This window comes from Gossypium arboreum, chromosome 4, assembly GCF_025698485.1.
Source record: "Gossypium arboreum isolate Shixiya-1 chromosome 4, ASM2569848v2, whole genome shotgun sequence".
NCBI classification, from domain to species: domain Eukaryota; kingdom Viridiplantae; phylum Streptophyta; class Magnoliopsida; order Malvales; family Malvaceae; genus Gossypium; species Gossypium arboreum.
The window spans coordinates 5,856,684-5,873,854 of NC_069073.1; the positions used below are offsets into that span (position 1 = coordinate 5,856,684).

Here is a 17,171-nt window from a genome sequence, read left to right on the forward strand (position 1 = left end):
GGTGTTTCAGTTGACACAAGCGAAGTTCAAACAATTGTTAATTGGCCTTAACCGCAATCCATAACTGCTTTACAAGGCTTTCTCGAGCTAGCACAGTATTACCGCAAATTCATTTAGGGATATGGCACAATTGTAACACCTCTCACTCATATTTTCAAACGAAATTCCTTTCAATGGACCGATGAAGCTTTGACTACTTTCAAAAAACCTTAAAGGCTTTGGTTAGTGTTGGGGCTATCTTACAACAAAAGGGACATTCTATTTCCTTCTCGTAAGATAACCAATAATAATATAAAATTACAGAGCGGGAGTTGATTGATTTGGCTAAGGTGGTGCGACATTGGCAGCCATATGTATGGGGGTGACACTTCTTGATCAGAACTGACCATTATAGCCTTAAGTACTTGTTGGAACAAATCACTGCAACAATATTGGGTCAATAATGTAATGACCCAATTTTTAGTGGTATCAAAAAATAAGGTTTCGGAACCCCATTTTCGTAAATCGATGTTGTAATTATTAAATATTAATATTTATGAGGATGTTATATAGTAAATTAAAGTTGGTTAAGTAATTTTGCCGGGTTAGTAGTTATTTAAGGTTTAGGGACTAAATTGTAAAATTCTAATCGCTATAGAGTTTTAATTGGTAAAAGAATTGAGGACTTAAATGGAAATTAACCAAAGCTCTAAATGATAAATAAGCCGTTTTTAAAAAGTGGTAGTGGATGGTAAGGTTAAAAATTTCTAAGCTTGATTAACATTAAATTTAGGTAATTAATTAGTTAAACTAAACCTTAATATAAGTATAAATATTTGGATGGTGGAATGAAAGAGAAAATTTTCTCTTCTTCATCATCAAATGACTATCCACCATAAGTGAAGAAAAGAATAAAGCTTCTAACGGTTTCCAACTTTCGGCCATTATTTAGGTATTATAATGAAGTCCCTTTCTTGTAATTTTTATAAATTTGAGGTGCCCATGTACCAATTGTAAAACTGTTAAAGTTTTTAAAAGTTTTCATTGGTTGATTTCTTGAAGAACTAGGCTTAAAATTGATAGATTTAAGCTTAGAATATGAAAAGGACTAGATTGTAAAGTTAATTTAGCTTATTGTTAACTTTGTTACATTAGAGACTAAATTGAATAAATGTAAAAATTGTTATGAGTTTATGTTAGAAATAGAAATTTTAAGTTTCCTAGTGAGAGTATTTGAAATTGGATTTTAATCCGAGGCTAGGAATTGAAAGCTATAACTATTCTAAGTTTAGAGACTAAATTGAATGTGTAATATTTTAGGGATATAAAAAAAATCAAGTTATATGGGTTCATGCATATCATAGCATAAAATGGAGATATTTGGTATTGATTAATGTTATAAATAATTGTTTAGATCAAGAATCAGATCGGAGTGGTGTCGATCAGGGAAAAGCTAAAATTACGGATTAGTCCCTGAAATATCCACTTTATGTATTTTGAACAAGTAAGTTCATATGAAACCTACCACGCTATTCTATTTTATTTATGAATTATACTTGAATTTGTACTTATATATTAGAGTTGAGTAGAATTAGTGAATTTGACACATATTTTGAAATGGACTAAATTGTAAATTCATGTAAATATCGACTACATGGAATTAATACAGGATGTAAATGTGATTATGATTGATTATATGACTCAAAAATGAGAAATGAAATTATATACAGGAATTGGTATTAACAATTATACAAAAATGATGCCTGAGTGAGCTTAGTAAAAGATTAGGATATGTATGGCATGTCATTAGGGTTACACACGTGATTAATCAAGGATTATACATGTTATTACGAGATCTAGCATGAGTTTTAGATTTTCAAGCTATATGTATCGAAGGTTTAGCCCAGACAGGTAACCTCAATATAATGTCAGCTTGTGTGAGCAATTCTGTTAAAATGTGAGCTTGTGTGAGTAACCCGAATATACTGTTAACTTGCATGAGCATTATATTCCCGTGTATCCAAGTTCATTTTACTATAGTTCCATCGGGCGATATTCAATGGATTGGAATGGAAACTTAATAATAAATTAAAAATGAATGGTAATTATTGATGTTTGATATGTGGATGGTTACATGATTCTATTCAAGTCTTGATATTACTTATGATTCGAAAATGTGACTAACATGCTTTTTTGGAGATGTTGTTATATGCTTAATTAATTCATAATGTGCCAAATGATAGTTAAGTTGAATTCCAATTTGATTAGTGAATTATGCCTTAAATGTTCAAGGTATGTTTAAATTTCATTTTTGAGCTTACTAAGTATTCTGAATGCTTATTCTAGTTGTTTTCCTTCCTTAAAGATTTTCCACCTTGTGAAACTGTCGAGCCAGATTAGCAAAGAAGCACACGCACTATCTAAAGACGATAGTTATATGTTCATTTTAAGTCTAAACTATGTGGTATGTACATATAGGTCTTAGTATGCTTGTGGTTATTTTGAAACAGTGGCATCTGTGTTTGTTGTGAGGTTTAATGTTGGATGTATCCTTTGGTATATAATTGATAGTACACATTTTGGTTAAGTTATTAATGTATGAATGATGAATTTACCTTTAAATGGTTTGGTATGTTAAACTATCATTTAGACTATTTGATTTGAGTACCTAAATAATGTTATAGGAATGATAAGGTTTATGATAAGTATGTTGTGTAATTAGTATATGTTTTGACTTGTTCATGTCAATCTCTTGAATTGGTGAGTTTCAATTAGTAAGATGATTGTGTTGAGTTGGAAATTGGAGGCATTTTGGTAGGAATAGATGGAATGGTCATGTATATAGCTAAATGTGAATAATTAGTTAATAAGGTATAGAATGGATGATTTATTAGTTTATACATGAGTTAATTGTATATTGGTTTAGTCAATTGGCCTTATTTTGCTAAAGATTGGATGAAAACATGTTTGGTATGATTTGGAATTACTTATAGTAGGTACCAAATGTGCATTTTTGCAAAAACAAGACCAACATCGCGACGAAAGGTCTGTGGCGTCGCGATTTTGATTGGCAATAAGTGACGTTGCGACGTGGGTATACATGTCATTGTAACGTGACTCACTATGATAATGTCACTACGATGAGGAAGCTTGAGGTTGTGACGTCAACTCGAAAGTTTTAAAAACTTTACACTTTGGTCCTACTTCATACTCAGGTTAGCAAAAGAGTTTTTGTAAGCTCGTGTGAGACCCAGAAATGATTGTGTATCATGTTGTGAATACTTTTTAATTTTGAATTCATGTTTAACTAGTTGAAAAGTATATGATTGCCCGTAGTTGCTTCGACAACGATCGTAGCATCTAGTGACTTAGACTCGGCGATCGAGTCGGGTAAGGGGTGTTACAAATAAGTTACTTGATTTAGATTTTCAAGTAGAATATAAAATAAGAAGCCTTAACAAAGAAGTCAACGCATTATCCTATCGCAAAAAGGTTGAGGGGATATCGTACACAGTCAGCTAACCACAAGTAGCACTCTTAGATGCAATTAGACAAGAAATCCAAAACAACTCCACCTTACGAAAGTTACATGAGTGTATTGAAGTGGAAAAGTGTGTGAGTCATGGTCAATGCATGATGGGTTGGTTTTCTCTAAAGACCAAGCTTATTTGTTACCAACTTCTATTGGTTTTTTTGGTCTTATCGGGTTTTCATGATGCGACACGCAAAGGCATATAGAAAACTTTACAATGGGTGTGTAAGGACTTCTATTAGAAAAGGATGAAACTGGCAATTAGTGATTATGTGATAGCTTGTTTGGTGTGTCAACATAATAAGGTCGAGCATTTGAGCCCAGTAGATTTGTTACAACCATTACAATTGCCGACTAAAATATAGGCTAATGTCTCCATAGGATTTATCAAGGGGTTGCCCAAATCATGAGGTAAGACAATTTTATTGGGAGTAATGGATTGATTCTCAAAATATGCACATTTCTTACCCATGACACATTTGTACACAACGAGTGTGACAAACTTATATTTTGCACAAATTGAGTGATTACATAGGATATCAGAATCAATTGTATGCAATTGAAATGTGGTGTTTACCAATAAGTTTTGGAAATAGCTTTTCCAAATGCAAGGGACCAACTTAGCCTTCTTTTCAGCTTATCTTCCTCAAACTGATGGTCAAAATGAGGTCATTAATCAAACCATTGAGATGTATTTGAGGTGTTTGGCGAGGCATTAACCAAAACGATGGTGGATTGGATTCCATGAGCCAAGTATTGTTATAACACTCCATTTCATATGTCATTAGGTATTTCCTATTTCAAGGTAGTTTATGGTCATGAGTTGCCTCACTTGTTGTCCTATGAAATAGGTACCTCGAAAGTTGATATTGTTGACCAAGCCATATTTAACTATGATGAGGCCTTGTAGGTAATTTGATCGCGTATTCAACAATCACAACATCGTATGAAGACTTATTATGATAAAGGACATCGTGATGTTGATTGTGTTCTTGGTTCTTAGGTAGGGTTATGTTTGCACCCACATTGAAAAAAATCAATTCCAAGTAAACATCGACATAAGCTTGCTTCTAAGTTCTATGGGCCATTTCGAGTACTAAGTAAGATTGAGATAGTTGCTTATCAATTGGACTTGCCAACCGGTTCTAAAATCCATGATGTATTACATGTCTCCTTACTCAAACCTTTTCATGGAGAATCTCCAACAACCATGGCTAGCTTACCTCCTACATTGGATGGAGAAGTTCTTCCAACTCCTGCCACAATTCCTCGTGCTCGACTCAACCGTGGCAAATAGGAGGTTTTAGTGCAATGGATTGGTCTAGCAGACACTGACGCAACTTGGGAGGATGTGCAAGAATGCTACAACTCTTATCCAACTATCGAGCTTGAGGACAAACTCTTTTTTTTTCCACAGAACGGGTAATGTTATGGATATATTTGTCGAACAAACCTATGTGCGCCATAAGGTGCACAAAAGTGGGATGACAGCAGATGATGTTAAGGGAAGTATTTTTACGCTAGTAGGAATCAATTTTATTATTATTTTATAATATTAAACATTTTAAGGTAAACTACACTCATAGTCACTCTAAAATAAGGCCTGTCCTATTTTGGTCACTCTAATTTTTTTTCTCAAATTAGTCTCTAAATAAGATAATTGTGCGAATTAGTCACTACTATTAAAATTTTGATGTTCTTTTAACGGATTGTTGATGTAGCACATTAGCACATTGAATGACTGACATGTAGCACTGTTTGTTGGCTTTTGACTAAAATTTAAGGACCTCGCTATAATTAGTCCAAAACTTTTTCCATCTAAACTTTATAGAGAGGTCCCTAAACTTTAGTCAAAAGTCAACAAAAAAATGTCACATGTCAATCACTCGATGGGCTATGTGTCACATTTGCAATCCATTGAAAGAAAACGAAAATTTTAACAACAGTGACTAATTCAACAATTATCTTATTTCAAGTGACTAAATTGAGAAAAAAATTGAAGTGACCAAAATAAGATAGACCCTGTTTTAAAGTGACGATGAGTGTTGTTTACCCAAATTTTTAATTATGAGTATTTCTTATTTTCTTAGAAGTCTTTCCTTTGTATAATTATTTCTTAGGAGGTCTTTTAATTTCAATTTAACTTTGTAATCTCTATTTAAGAGAGAATTGGGGATTTGAATAATACAAATGAGATTAAACCAATTTTTATGAGATTTAAGATTCTCTTCAACAAGTCTTATGGTCTAGAATTCCCTTCAACTGGTTTCACTTGTTCAACATAGGTATTTCGGGAGGAAGAGGTAAAAGCCAAGGAAAGAGCCCTAATAAGACATAAAGATTGCTTGTCTAGCAACAGGATCCATCAATCAGGACCATAACACGATGGGAATCATATAATAATCTGGCATACATTAGCTGGTTATACAAAACGACATTTTCGACATCTCTCCTTGTTCATGCAATCCTTTTACGATTGTCAAGCTCGGCTCGGTGTGGCTGCATTTGCTAAAGCATGTATAAGAAATGGAAGGCTATCTTATAGAACAGAGTGACAGTAAGTTGGAAGCTTGAGCCTATGTTAACAGACATTCGGCAACTACTACAACTACTTATCTAATGTATTCAAAGTCGACCATCGTTACAATGCCAAGTCAATCAAATGGCACATCAAGCGATCGTCCATAAAATATCGTTTAGTTGGCCCTAACTTTGCTAGGTAAAAGGCCACCAAAAACTTGGTAATAATGAAAAATCTCACCGCCGGCGGTGGTTTATTTGGATTAATAAATTTATGTTTCTTATTGGATTTTGTAGGTCATTGATGATTTTCTGGAGAAGACCTGTCCAGGAAGTACTGGACAACTTAGGAGCCAGCAAAATAAGAGTAATTCTACCTCCTTTGATCCATCAAGTAGGATTCCTTTAGCACAAGGATGGTTGCAAGGAGACTCTGTATGACCAGCCATAATAATAATAATAATAAAGGATTTATTGGTTTTAAACATTTGATTTTTAAGTAATATTTACATTTATACTCTTTTTTAATTGGCTAGAATATATCACCCGAATGTTTAAAGAGTTCTCATTAATTAAGAGCTATTTTATTCCTATTCTTGTACTTTGGCCCAAAAAAACCTAAGTCACCCACCTTAATCATGGAATAAGAAGTTGTCTTCTAACTTAACGTAATGAGTGAGATTCTCCTTTCTTAGGGGTTTGAGTTCGATTGTTGACATTTAGATACAAGTTATCATGGAGTTTCATAGGCACAATCTATCCTTCTCTATTTCCTTTATTTCTTAATTTTCATATTTGAAAGCAAAACATCCTTCAAAATAAAGAATTCCAATCCACACGCCCTTCCCATCTAGGTCGAATTCAACATCATCAACCCAATCTTCTTTCTTATCCTTTACATTTAATTATCATGTCTAATTTCTTCTTTGTTTAGTTACTACATCTTAGATTTCACATCAAACTTTTCTTTAAAAAAAGAACCTCCTGTTGTTTTGTTTTTTTTAATATTTGCCCCAAACCTGCAATGACTTGTAAGAGAAATTTGTTGTCCACCAACTAGTATCACGGGGCTAGACCGCGCGGCCCGTGACATTAGTGGCTGCCTGGCTGGTTCACTAATGACTCCAATTAATTGAAATTTATCTAGACATGAATAAAAATTTAAAGACAAAATTGAGTTGCGAGTAAGATTCAGTTTACAAAGGCATCTCAGCACCTAACAGCTTGTAAATAACAAGCAAAATTATCTCAAACATGTAAAAGGATTTCATGAATGACTGCCCTAATAGCACTTGCTAAGATCACTGTCATTAGTGGGCCAAAAATCCACATAATTTATAGTCAAATACTTTAACGTATGCATTCACTCTCAGTCAAACTACTCACTCCCTCCATGAAACTCTTTCAAGTAATCATCAAATTACATATGCAGTATACTTCTTGATATATGTGCACTATAATAAGCAACATGATCTTTTTGTTCCCAAATTGATCTACCTATGTATATCATAATTAATAAAAATATGTTTTTTTATATTTAAATATCGTTCAAAATGAATTTTTGGTATTTTACCTCTAGATCATTTTAGTGAAGAGCAGGGATGCTAAGAGAGCCTGTGTTGAGCACTCTTGGCAAAATCTGCAACATGCAAGAATTTAAAAGATATGAACATGATAAACTACATGTGGAAATATCAAAGCAAAAAACTACGCAAAAGTTAAAAACTTCAAAAACAGTACCTCTCCTAATCGAGCATTTACTTTCAAGGATACAAACTCATCAGCTCGGGTCTTACCGATATTCACAATTGCAGTGGAGGCACCTGCCTCATGAGCAGCCCTGTCAACCTCAAATACCATTAGCTGCAGACCAAATCCTCTTCTAGAAACAAGTAATAGATATATGTAATGTCCTTGGAACTTGAAATACTTAAAATAGGGGAAAGTTACTACATCGAATCCTGAAACTAAAAGTAACGAACTTTAGGACTGCTTGTTGCAAGCAAACTTTGAAGTAATATGGTAGTACATGACATCTGCAACTTATTATTAAATAAATCATGTTCAGATAAATAGAATAGTGAACCAAATATTTCTGGCGAACACCACTGATCAACCAAATTGTATACCTGACTAGTCGGAAAGCAGACATGGTCATCACAGATGATCCTAATACAAGGAAAGCATCACATTCTCTTGCAACTTCCATGGCTTTATCAGCTCTTTCCTTGGGCACATTGTCACCAAAGAAGACAACCTTGATGTTTAAATACACAACAAAAACATTAAAAAAAGTGTTTGTATTTCACTTAAATTTTAATTGTACAACTACTTGACCCAAATCAGTCTCAAACTAAATGGGCCAATTGCACAACAAAATCAATTGTCATTTTCTTTCAAATGTACAATTACAAAATGTCAAACTAACAGCAAGATCACTGGGGCAAAATATCAATATGAACAAAATAAGAAATGGGAAATTAATAAGAACGCCTCCTCCAACAAATACAACACATATTCAAACATGGATGTGGGGATCTCAAAATACATGGAAAAACTTCAAATATTTAAAACATATCTGCACACTCACACACTAGTCCAAGTAACATAGTTGTTCATCTTAATAGTTTTAAAGCGCACACGCACACGCACACACTAATAATAAAACCTACGACTGATAAGATTTCAAAAGTTAAGTGAAAACTGACACCAACATAGTCGAGAGAATTACTAAAACTAACACTAAGAAATTATAATGATTATAGAATATGGAAATTAATGTCTCTCAATGTTTATCTGAAAAAATATTTTTTTTTAAATTTACAAAATTTATATATTTTTATATTAAAAAACTGCATATTTCTCTTAAAAATAAAACCTGTTAAAAGAAACTTATGCCTACCAGATTCCTTGATATTTGTGCCACAGACATGCCTCAGAGCATCATTATTGTGAATACCTCAGACTATCATTTGAGTTGAGAGCATATTTTCAACCTCTATATGCTTGAAATCAAATTCTTAATATTCATTATGTTCTCCATCACCACTACCATAAACTATTGAAAAAAAAAGATGTTCAGGGAATAGGAAATATAACATCTTAAACACTCTAGATTCTGATTATTCAAAAAACAATGTAGTATATATCAGGTTTCATAAAAGCAAAGTATCTTACATCAGGTTTCAGGACCCCATTGCATTTATGGCAAGTGGGAATGTGGAAATCCTCCTCCCAAAATTTCTCATCGATCTCAATGTCACCATCAGGTCTTTGCTTCATGCCAAAGCTCTTATCTGATCCAGCATTACCATAGTCCAAGCTTTCTATTGCTGCTGCCCACTGCAATAGGAAGAATTCATTGCCTATTCCAGTAATGAAAGCAAATGTCTTTGCGCACAGAGGAACAATAAAAGGGGTGAGGAATTTTATGGGAAGTAATATTCTATTTATCAGTAAAAAATAATTAAAACATAAAATGGACAGTGGTCCTGAATTTTACCACAAAGTTTCATTTGATCCATAAACTTTAAATTGGTTTATTTTAGTTCCAAACCTCTTTAAATCACTATAATTTAGTGCTTTAGATTATTTGGTTAAAAATGGATCAAAGGTGCTGACATAGACAACCACCTCACTGGAACTGTTATTTCTGTCTTTTTAACAGTGCCATTGGTAGATAACACACAATGGGAACAATTTAAAGAGATCTGCTATATAAATGAAACAATTGAAAGGTTAGGGACAAGAAGTGAAAGAGTAACTTGCAGATCACTAACCTTTGGATTAAGGGCCTTCACTTCATCTTGAAATAAATTTCGACAAAATGAAAAACCACAATCTAAGCAAATCACACTATAAACAGTCCCATGCAATTCAAGTGGGTTGCTCCCAGCACGATGATGCAGCCTGAAACATAATCTTGATAAATTAGTGCCATCAACATCACTTATGAAAATGAGATGAAAGAAAAACAGTTTGTTACCTGTCAACATTCTGTGTTATCATAAAATTTATTCGGCCAGCTTGCTCTAGAGATGCTAAAGCAACATGTGCAGCACCAGGTTGTGCTGCAGTAAACTGCCTCCATCCAGCATAGCTCCTGGCCCAATACCGCCTGCGGGCACGAATTGAACGTACAAACTCCTGGTGAAAGAAAATTGCAAATAGTTAGAAGTTGAAAATACAGACATTGATTATAGAAAACCACTTATGGAAAACCAATTAATAGTGAGTCATGCAGAAATTTGGTTAATAGCACTTCGGTATTTGACATGACCAGAGAAAAATATCAGGAAACTAGAGAGGTTTTCAAAACAAAATAAGACATTTGATGTTTCAAGAAATTGTTCTTGTATTCTTACTACTTTGAATGAATGAAATTCGATCATTCAAAGAAAAGTTGGGAAGGTAGGTGAAGTTTACTATCCAGTACAGAAGACAAGTAACTCTGATGATAAGGAATGACGATTACATCCTAAGACAAAAATACCAGAAGGGGACTGGCCAAGAGTCTCAAGGCACCTACGATGCTATTGACTGCAAAAGTTATTCACTAAGGAAATGATGAGATCGGCAGCTAACAAGATAATGCAAATTCACAACTGTGTTTCACTACAACTCTAGAGAAGCAACTTTCCTAACCTTCAAAAGTGAATGATCTGAAACTTCTGGAAACACTTCTTTTGTTTATCACTCCAGAGAAACATACAAAAATGTTCTAGAACAGAAATCTGCTTTACAATGACTAGCTTTGTACCAGCTTTCCTCTCTTTCCAATTGTCTCTTTGACATTAAAATAGAGAAGCGCAAAGAGTACTGAAACCAACAAGAGAGAACCTTCTCAGAAGAAAGAAGTCAAGGAATTATATCAAGCTATGCTATTTTTCTCATCATGTACTCATGCTCTAGACAGCCACTCTTGTTTATCTTTCTTTAATACCTCTTTTGTCCTTCGGTAAAATACTCAATTGTGAAGGAAATAGTAAATGACATTGCAAAGTAATGAAATCATTTATAAGCAGAAAGACAACAAGTTACTTGTAAACAAACAATGTACCAAACTTCTTCAACACATTAGCCAATTAGCATATTAACTGACCGCTAATGTGTATTTGTTCAGTACTCACAGGGCATGCCAGCACATCACCTGATGGGTTATTGGCTTGAAACCAGAACTATAAGCTCCATTTGGGCTGCCAAAGAAAAGAAACTTGTTATTGAGAAGAAATGGGAAACATCTGAAACCTTGATATTTGAAAAAGAAGAAAATAGGGAAGTCAGAACTACAGGGAATTTTTGGTGTAAATGACCTGAACCATGTACAATTTAGAGGCTGGCAGGCTGGTGACACAACCAAATGGGTAACAAAATGTAAAGGTACGTACAAAAAATTACCAAGTATACCAGTGCAAACAACTAAATGAGGAGGCATTCACAAGAGTTACTACCTATTATTTTGAAAGGGGATTTTCAGTTTGTCACATTTTTTTAAGCATGGGTATTTTAGAGAGCTTGTCTTTCTGTTACTCTATTAAACCCTGGCTTGACTTGGTTACATTTATTATGTATATGAGAAGAAACCAGAAAGAAGTGATAGTAGCAACGAACAGTTGATTAAAAACCTTAACATCGACAAACCCACATTTAGGAAATGCTATGGTTCAAAAGCTGGCAAAGAAGTTGCCTCGCTGTTTGCTAGAGTTTCTTCTTTCCTCAATTAGTTCAGCAAAAGAATCATCTTATCCTTTGTTTTTAAATTTCTCTTGCCATATCAGCATTTAAAATTCTTAATAATTACCAAATATCAAGATCCTGAGAAAAAAAAGTTAAAGAGACAATAACCAGTCAACAGGAATGTCACCTTGAGGAAGAGGATTTGCACAAACGAAGAACAGCCTAAGAATAAATACTTAATGGTCTACAACTCTTTACTTGCTTTTTGTGCCTACACTTAATTTTTTTTTTAAAAAAAACTAATTTAATCTGTTATAAATATAAAATATATTTAATTATATAAATTATGGAAGGCTGGAACCTAAGGCAAAGTTGCCTAATGCTAGATTTCTTCAAATACTGCTACTGCAAGAAGAAAAAGGTTCAATAACATTATGAGTCCAATTGAAAACAAAGCAAACAAGAGATAGAACCTTCTATAATCAGGAATTCCACATTCAGTGCTAATTCCCGCTCCAGTCAATACCACAAGCTTGGTGCTGCAAAATACAAATAGCAGTCAAATATTTAACCCATTCAAATAAATTTACATCGTTTATTGTGTGACTACAAAAGGAACAGTATGCAAAACCAAGGACAAGAATAACCTTTGGTCAATGAGTTGATACAAATGGTTTATGTCTTCAGCACTCGGAGGATCTGCTTGGGGAACCACCTTCTTGTCTTTCAAAAAATTTGAAGGTGGTTGTGTCTCTCTAACTGGCACCCCTGGGACTGATATCCGACACGATGTCTGTAAAAATTTGATAGAGCCTTGAGAGAATTTTATCCTTCTTCTTGAGCTAAACAATTGCCTAAACTTGTGACCTGAAACGATGCAGTTGCAAGAACATGGTAACAACTACGCCAGCCACACTTACAGAATGATCAAAGCAACATGTTATGTGATGTATAAGGCTAAAAGAACACCTGCCTGTCAAAAGACTTCGAAGCACCACTGATCTACTTGTAGAAGGCTGCATAATGAACATAGACACTTTAAGCTTAAAAGCTCCTATCAGAAATAGAAAACAACCACAATAGCAGAGGACCGCATCAAATCAAGTTCAAAAGTGCAGGTTTGTACGCTGAGAATGGTCACTTGGTGAAAAATGAAGAGTAAAAGTTAATATGAATTCAACACCTAGCTTTAGTAATCTAACGACATAGAAAATGTTCTTGGTGGTGGGTTTTTTTTCTTTTGGGGAAGAAGTAAAAGGCATGGTGTTTTGACATCACGCTCGTCTCCTATCACCGTTATTAAGGATGCCTCGATCTCACCACTGTTCACACTCATTTTACCTTTTTGTTACTTTCTCATTCCCATCCTAGCTTATCGGATGGTTATTGCCGTAATCATAAGGCTACTAGCTAAGCTCCAGCTATACAGAATTTTGAATCAACAATATATTATGCCCATACGCTAACCTTCTGACGTAAATTGCTTCTATAACACAGGACAGATAAATTGACTGAAGTTGAAAATCTATAATATAAATTTACATGAAATGTGGCTAGTAATTAGCTTTCAATTGAGTTTCCAAGTTTGATTAAAGTAAGAGAATTGAAAATGTATAATTCCTGATTCAACAACAAAGTTACAGTAGATGGGAAAAAAAAGGTTAAATTTCTTCGCTTAGGAAAATAAAAATAGAGAATCGAAGTTGCAAGAAAGCGCAGCATAAGATTTCGAAGTATGAGCAAGTACAGGAAGAAATAAGGAAGCTTACAGAGATAAAGGGCGGAGAAAGCCATGGGAAACGCAAACACATAGGCGAGAACATGATGATATTGGCCTTGGTGCTCGAAATCTCGCTGATTTGAATTTATTTTCCTTTCTTTACATTTATAAACAAGGTAGAAAAATTGCGATATGGAACAACGTTAGTTGGTATTGTCGTTTTTAAATATTTTATGTTTCATTTTTGCAGCGAAATTGTTCATTCCAAATTTATCCACGTTTCCGCCTTCTCCTTTCTTCTTTCTCATCTCTCCCCCCTTGTATTTTATTTACACGTGTCTCTATAATTTAATTTTAAATAAATTAAAAACTTTTAGGTATTCTATCCATCTCATCTCATATGTAAGCCTAAGGGCACGTTTGGTTGTGAGGAATGGAATAGAGCTGTAATAGAATAGACTTAAAATGAATAATTCAGTTGTTTGATTGAATGGAATGGAATAGAGTTGTAATACTATTCTTGTGTTTGGTTGAATGGAATAGATGTTGTAATAGCATAAGGAAAAAGAATTAAATGACTAAAATACCCTTAGTAGAATTTTTTAGATAAATGATTATTATTTTAAATTTTAATAAAATTATTATTAAATATAATTTAATAAAATAATAATAAATAATAAATAATTTAATCATATTTTAACACAAATATTATTAAATACAATTTAATAAAATAATATATAATTTAATAACATTCTTAATATTATTATTAAATTATGAATTAATAAAATCTTAAAATATAATATTATAAAATAATATATAACTACTTTATTATTTTTAAACACATATTTAATGTGCTAAATGTTCCATTATCCATTTATTTTTCCTTGCACTCTTTTTCTTCCTTTACTAAATTTCTTTTATCTTTTATATAATAAAATCAAGTTTATATAATCTTCAATTGAGTTAATTGGAAGATTCGTCTACAACCATGGTTGAATCAACATATTATCATATTTATAAACATATCATTTATATTTTATATAGTTAAATTAAAACACTTGTTCCTTATCAAACAACTGTAAGGAAAGTCACTCCAAGCTAAGGTGCTATACTGTAAACAAGCATCAAAAGAGCACATAAAATATATATTTCAAAGTTTCATCTCAAATTGGATTATCCTCCACATTCATGCAACCAAACATTGCAAATGACACACATATCTACATACAATTTACATTCTGATCAACTACATGTTGGAAGAATACTTAATAGCAGTACTTTTTCGAGTAATCTTTCAAACCACGGCCTTTCCATGCCTCACGGTATACAGTCCCAATGATGTCTCTAAACTCCTGTTTGTCCTTGAGAGCCCAGTTAATCTTGTTATTATCGATGCCAAGATCAATCATAATGTGCTTGTTTCTGAAAAAAAAGTTCACTTTACGTTAAATCAGCCTAATAGCATCACATTCAAACTGTTTTATTAGCCCTATCCGACAGCTTAATTAACACCAATTTACATCCCCTTTAACAACGAATTTAACCTTTTCGATCAGCAACAAAAACTAATATTTAACAACTATTGTTTTTCTTTTATTTCATACATGTAGCAGACCAATTGCTCTACATATTACAACACATTCAAATAAGAATTTATATGCTGGAATAATGAGCTTTCAAGCTGTAGTTTCCAGCAATCATTTAAGCATTTAATTGTCAAATTTTCACTTCACTACTAACAACCGAACTTAGAAAGAATAACATAATATTTTAGCTACTAAAATCGATTTATAAACCCCTACAACCATAGCTTACCTGCATGCAAACTTCAGAATTTAAACATGAGAATTTGCAAAGTTTCCTTTGAAAAACTCACTCAAAAGCACATTTAATTTGTCCTATTTTGGACAGCACAAGACAGCAACATGCAGGGCATTTGTATCCCGCAAGAACACACTCAATAGTATTAAAATTTATTAGTTCATCACAAGAACAATCCATGATTTTTAATCCAAGAATACTCAATTATTTGGTCCCAAAACTGAATAGCATAATGCAACAAATGGGACTGTCTTTACAGCCCTCAATCAACATGAAAATAGAACCATTAATTTGTTCAAATTTTGGACAGCAAAATAAAGGCACAAAATTGGATAGCAGTAATTTTTACACTATTTCCGAGTAGCATTTAAACTTACAATAAACGAATCTAGCTAATGCCAGATAGTAAGTAGCCTTGAAAATTTAAAGAACATTTTCAGCCATTAAATCAAAACCGAAACATCAATTCTAATTTAATATATATATATATATATTTTAAGCATGAAAATAACAAAACGAGTTTAAAGAAAACTCACCATTAGCAACACTCAATTTGTACTTCTAAAATAACAAGTCATTCGGCAAATAAAACGCAGTTTACTCATTAACGACACATCATCAATATCAATCCTAGAGTTATACATTTTAACCACGGCACCAAAGCACTATAAATCACAGCTATAACCCCTCCTAATTTGTCATTTGAAGATACCACAATTTCATTATTAAGACCGTTTAAATTACGACAATTAATCCACTTTAGATAATGGTTTAAGACAACATAAATACTTACAAAGATAAATGCTTACATTTTAATCAAGATCAAGCAAGAGGAAATCTTAATTATAACTATGACATCTTCTAATTTCAGCTTAGGACATTAATATTTAATCAATTCCAGCAGCAGGTTACCTTAATTTCATTACAAAAAGTCATATTCGACAAAGATGCATGGAGTTTGCATTCCTCGACAGTTCACTCAACAACTAACAATCATCAAGACTTTTCTTTCAATTTTCATCACACATACCAAAGATTAGAGTACAATAAATCATTCAAGAAATAACTTAAACTCACACCATAACCAACAACAATCATTTTTTTTATTTACAACCATTTCTTCAAATTTCCAACATGATTTATTTGCTCCTAACCAAAAATCAACAGCAGCTAATTGACAGTTTAATAATAAAATTCAGACAACTTAATTGAAGTCACCAACTAGTTTAATTCGACTTGACAATTAACTAAATGAGTAAGTGTGTGTAAATTTCAAGGAATACTTACCGAATTCTTCCTTACAAGCACAAAATTTCTCCTTGCCTTTACCACTTTAACCATCTCCTACCTCTCTAACTTCTTAATATGAAGAAACAACTATTTAATATGCCAAATCCATGGCCTCTCCCTCCATGCTAAAAGACAATGAGCAACCCTTTTTGAACCCCCTGTGATGCCTATGATTCCTCAACAACAATGCCATGATCAAATTACAACATAAACCAAAATATCAGACTTTTTAGGGAAAAATAGATAAATACTATGATCTAAGCACAAAGATGAAAGAATCATCTTCCAAAAGAAAAAAAACTAGGTCATGCCATTAAGTAGAACTTGTGAGATCTCGCTTTAATTCCCAAAAGGCGCTTTCAATCTAAGTGCAAACCGCAACAAATTAAACCCAATAAACCTAATTGAAAATTTTTGCGAAATCAAAATTTCTCCCAAAAGAGGAAAAATTCTTCCACAGGAATTCAGAATCAAAACTGAAATTCGAAAGATCAAAAGGTATTTCTCTAAATCCAATGAAAAAGAACAATCAAAAATCAACATTGAGAAACCAGAAAGAAAATAGAGGAAGAAAAGTAATGGGAAATTGGAACGATTAAAAAGAGGTACCCTTGGACATTCTTGAGGGTTTGA

The 17,171-nt window shown here is 33.1% G+C and overlaps 1 protein-coding gene across 3 annotated transcripts in view; it reads right to left on the reverse strand.

The window, feature by feature from the left end:
* LOC108458099 (NAD-dependent protein deacylase SRT2) overlaps positions 1-13,738 on the reverse strand; it is a 28,375-nt gene extending 14,637 nt beyond the window's left edge. The window contains exons 1-11 of one of the 3 annotated variants that reach the window (XM_053026945.1): positions 13,477-13,735; positions 12,681-12,723; positions 12,355-12,574; positions 12,181-12,246; positions 11,181-11,226; positions 10,017-10,177; positions 9,811-9,940; positions 9,209-9,373; positions 8,161-8,288; positions 7,772-7,871; positions 7,605-7,670 (exon numbers count right to left, since the gene is read on the reverse strand). In XM_053026945.1, the coding sequence (XP_052882905.1) occupies positions 7,617-7,670; positions 7,772-7,871; positions 8,161-8,288; positions 9,209-9,373; positions 9,811-9,940; positions 10,017-10,177; positions 11,181-11,226; positions 12,181-12,246; positions 12,355-12,574; positions 12,681-12,723; positions 13,477-13,530 (1,167 nt within the window). In that variant the 5' untranslated portion in view covers positions 13,531-13,735 and the 3' untranslated portion in view covers positions 7,605-7,616. Of the gene's footprint in view, positions 1-7,159; positions 7,671-7,771; positions 8,068-8,160; positions 8,289-9,208; positions 9,374-9,810; positions 9,941-10,016; positions 10,178-11,180; positions 11,227-12,180; positions 12,247-12,354; positions 12,575-12,680; positions 12,724-13,476 lie in introns of those variants that run through there. The other 2 variants (XM_017757350.2, XR_008281572.1) reach the window with 2 other exon arrangements.
* Between the last annotated feature and the right edge of the window lie 3,433 nt (positions 13,739-17,171).